The sequence below is a fragment of the Mus caroli genome, chromosome 9 (assembly GCF_900094665.2).
Source record: "Mus caroli chromosome 9, CAROLI_EIJ_v1.1, whole genome shotgun sequence".
Taxonomy (NCBI): domain Eukaryota; kingdom Metazoa; phylum Chordata; class Mammalia; order Rodentia; family Muridae; genus Mus; species Mus caroli.
In genome coordinates this window covers 59,968,438-59,972,837 of record NC_034578.1, presented here as the reverse complement: position 1 = coordinate 59,972,837, position 4,400 = coordinate 59,968,438, and the positions used below count along the sequence as shown (strand labels likewise).

Below are 4,400 nucleotides of genomic sequence, written 5' to 3'. Positions count from 1 at the left end.
GAGAGAAAGGCCTAGCCTAGATAAAGAAATCTCTGATGCTAACCAAAGCCTGGTACGTGAATGGCTTATAGCATTCTTTGGATAAATGCTCTTTTCAAATCCTAACAATTCTGTGACGTAAGTGAGACAGCGGAGGTTCTGCAGGGTCAGGACTAGAGACTGGTTCAATCTGGCTATGACTGCTGCCTCTTAGCTCTTTACTTACACACTTAATCCCCTTTGCTGGGAGGTCTGGTGGGGCTTTCAGTTGCTTTTCAGTGAAGCGGCTCTCGCCCTCCCAAATTTCGGAGGTTCATATAGCCCTTATTCAAAAGTGGATCTTTTGGGTCCTCTTACCCCTTTTCCTGTGCCCCCCACCCCGCTCCCCCGCGCGTGAATCACTGGCAGACAGTATCCCACAGTAGTAATCATAAAACTGAATGTGCTTTCTAGCCTGTAGATTCGGTAGCCTTCTCTCCGCCCCCAGCCTTGACTAAGCATCCTAGGGTCCTGTGGGGGCGAGATGGCTCCTTGCGTCAAGGGCACTAGGGACTTTCAAACCGCATCACAGCTCGGCTAACTGCGCACAGCGGAACCTTTCTTTAGGATAGCCTCGTTTGCCCGCCGGTCGGTTTAGGAAGCAATACCTACTTAAGCGTCCCTCCCACTCCCGCCTTCCCTCCCTCCCTTCGGCTTGGTCTGCGGCGGCTGCTTTCCTCCCGCCCTAAGTTCCGGTGCTGGTGCTGCCGGCGCGGTCCGCGAACACCCACGCGCGGCTCGCGGGAGCCCCGCTCGCCACCAGAACCTTTCGATCGCCGGTGGGCGAGTGCCCGCTGTTTTCCTGCGGCGAGGAGCTAGGCGGAGGCCGTTCCAGACCCTCCGGCCCAGCGCGGGCAGGCGTGCACATCGCTCGCCATCCGGGGCGCGCGCGGGCCTCTCGAGACCCCAGCGGCGACCCGTAGCTCGGGCGCGCGCCTGTCGCAGCCCGCAGGAAGGAGGCGGCCTGAGGCCCGGGGCGGCGGCCGCCATGGAGATCCCCTCGGCCCAGGGCCGGTGCCTGGGGCCTCGGGGGCGGCCCTGACCGTCCTTCTCCCCGCCCGGGCCGGGTCCCACTTGTGCCTCCGGCGGTGCTCGGCCACCTCTGCGTCTCCGCCCTCGCTGGGTCGCGCTGCTGCCTGGACACGGCGGCGGCGCCCTGTTGAATGGGCTGTGAGGGCCCGGGTCTGAAGTGCTGGTGGACGCGGCCTCCGGGGGCGCAAGGCAGCAGCAGCGGTGGCGACCAAACGGGTGTTGGAGTTGGCGGCGGCCATGGAGGGCCTGGCTGGCTATGTGTACAAGGCGGCCAGCGAGGGCAAGGTGCTCACTCTGGCTGCCTTGCTCCTTAACCGGTCAGAGAGCGATATCCGCTACCTGCTGGGCTATGTCAGTCAGCAGGGAGGACAGCGCTCCACACCCCTCATCATCGCAGCCCGCAATGGGCACGCCAAGGTGGTTCGCTTGCTGTTAGAACACTACCGTGTGCAGACCCAGCAGACCGGCACCGTCCGCTTCGACGGGTAGGTACATCCCAACTCCATCCTCCCTCCGACGCGCGCGGGCCTCCCAAGCCCTGGATCCTCTCATCCTTCATTAACCCTGTTTTCATGTGTGGACTCAGTTCTTTTTCATACCCCTTCACCCCCATTGATGCCCACCTCGTCTCCCAGAGCTATGCTTTGCTGCCTTTTCTTATCGACTCCTACCCTTTTCCCCCTGTAGGTGGTAGCCACACCCTGGGTCTTGAGATCTATAGTCTTCATTAGTCAGCGAACACGCACTGTTGGAGTGGTGGCTGCCCATCTAGGTTTTTGTATCTTTATATCAGCACTGGCGTAGTAACCTAGATCGGAAATTAACGAGATCAACAATTAAAATTGAGGACCTTTTGATGCTTCATTTAACCTCCCCATATCCCTTCTTCCCCCCCCACCCCCCACCCCCTGGTCGGATAGAGCCTCAAGCAGGTCGCTGGGGCTATTCTGTTAAAATAAGCCCCTAGAATCTTGTCATGCAGCCGGGCATCTCTAGCCACGGTTCTGACTCTCCCACAATGATGGCCAGTATTTTTGGCTGTACAGGTGGCTCTGGGCCTGGCGTAGAAGTTACGCCATTGCTAAATTACATGTTACAGGGTGATACAGTGGGAAGGTTTCACAAACACTTAACATTGTTCAAAAATTACTATTATTCTAATCATTTTTTTCATTTGAGGTTAATTGTACATATTTTTGGGGGGCGGAGGAAGATTACAGAGTCGTCACGTTTGATGTTACCTTTTTTTTTTTTTCCTGTGCTGAAAGATTGCGGAATGATTGGCATAATATAGATGTATTCAGTTTGCTTTGTTTACATTGGTTTTTGTTGACCTGTAAATGAATAAGCTATTACTAGTTTAGCATTTTCTTTTGCAGTAGATGGAATCTACTTATAGAAATGCAATTTAGTTTTGGTTAGTAAAAACTGCCTGACCAAAAAAGCCTGTTTGGAAGCATTCTTATATTCTCTACCCCTCCCTCCCTCCCTCCCTTACTCCCTCCCTCCCTTCCTCTCTACCTCCCTCCCTCCCTCTCTTCCTCCTTCTTTGCTACTTCTGTTTGGTCTTCAAAACCAGGTCTTTAAAGCATCTTTTTTTTTTTTTTAAAGATGAATGTTAAATTTTGTTTGTTTTTTTTCCTCCTTAAACCATAAAAGCTTTTGAGTCAGTTTTAAATGAGAGGGAAATGATTTGGACTGTTGTATTCTAATGAAATGCCAGCCTCTGGGTCCTAGCTTATATTTGGTGTTAGTGTAGATAGTAGGAAGATGAGCAAATATGGCAACCTGATTCATGCCTATTCTTTGGCTTTGTGTCCTAGAGATTTCCAGCATCTCACAGCCTTACCTACACCTGAAGCAGGATGGCCCCACTATGTAAACACTCACATCTCTTAAGTTAGGAATGAGTCCCTGTAGTAGCAGCTGTTGCTATGGAGCTTGTTGAGATCTGGGTTGATAAGAGAACCTGTCAGGAAGACATTAGTTTTCTCACAAATTTAGAAAGGCTCTGGTCATCGCTGTCTCAGATCATGGATGAGAAAGCTATTTTGAGGTGACAATGAAAAGAACCTGATGCCAGGTGTGGTGATGCAGGCCTGTAATCCCAACATTGGGAAGTAGGAAACGTATGTAAATTTGAGGTCAGCTTGGTATTATAAAGAAAGGTTCCAGGCCAACTAGTGCTGCATAGACCCTGTATCAGAACAAACAAGTACCCCTCCGCCTGATTCCTGGTGTGATTGGAAATGCAGTTTTGAGCCTGTGTACCTGAATATCTTGTTCACCATTCTGCACAAACTAGTGAGATTAAGAAATTCGAAAGCAGACAGTTGTCAGATATCCACTGTGTGCTAAGCTTTTGGTAGGGGTCTGTATTCAGAGACAAATGAGACTTCCATTGTAGAGGCTGACAGTTTGCTGAGAAGGGAGGGGAGAATCAAACATTAGTAATCACAGATAATCTGCCATTTAGGCTAATAAGAGTCCTTGAGGCTGCTGAGAGAGAAAAGAGGAAGAGGAAGCCCTCAGCTTTGTGGTGGTGGAGAATCAAGGCTTTACAGAGGAGGTAGTATTTGAGCTGGATCCATGTAGTTGATAAACCATCACGCTGTATTCTACCTAAAAGCTTTTATAACCTCTTAGGAAACCAAGTAGATTGGTTCTCAACCTGTAGTTTGTGACCCCTTTTGCAGGGGTCCCATACCAGGTATCCTGTTATGATTCATAACAGCAAAATTATAGTTAGGAAGTAGCAACAAAAATAATTTTATGGTTGGGGGTCACCACAACAGGAGGAACTAAACAAGTGGAACTAAATAAAGTGTTGCAACATCAGAAAGGTTGAGGACTACTGCTCTAGAGCAGAGACCACCACCTAGAATAAGCCTTGTCAATCATTTGAGTCCTTGCTCACTGTTTTTGGAATAATATTTGAGATTATTTTGCTTATGGCTCAGCATGTGAACAGCAGAGTTGACAGGTAAGTAGAGAAGATCTCCATGAGATGAAAAAAGAACTTTGAGCTTGTGATGGATGGGAAGCTACCAAAGATACTGCAGAAAGGGAGCAGAACCAAGGGAAGCCACCCTGCAGCTGTGGGATAATGGTGCTGACCTGGGAACTTAGGCCTGACTGCTTTGTGCTAGTTTGGGAACCACTTGTTGTTGAGCAGGTTTGCTGAGACATGGGTGAGGAGAGCTTGGTGGGAAAATACTGAAGTTTTTTGTTGGGCACTCTGATTTTCTTTTTTTTTCGAGACAGGGTTTCTCTGTATAGCTCTGGCTGTCCTGGAACTCACTTTGTAGATCAGGCTGGCCTCGAACTCAGAAATCCACCTGCCTCTGCCT

At 50.1% G+C, this 4,400-nt stretch overlaps 1 protein-coding gene across 1 annotated transcript in view; it reads left to right on the top strand.

The window, feature by feature from the left end:
* The first annotated feature begins 658 nt into the window (after positions 1-658).
* Fem1b (fem-1 homolog B) overlaps positions 659-4,400 on the top strand; it is a 19,433-nt gene continuing 15,691 nt past the window's right edge. Inside the window, exon 1 of the mRNA XM_021172482.1 lies at positions 659-1,535. Coding sequence (XP_021028141.1) covers positions 1,288-1,535 — 248 coding nt within the window. The 5' untranslated portion in view covers positions 659-1,287. The remainder of the gene's footprint in view (positions 1,536-4,400) is intronic.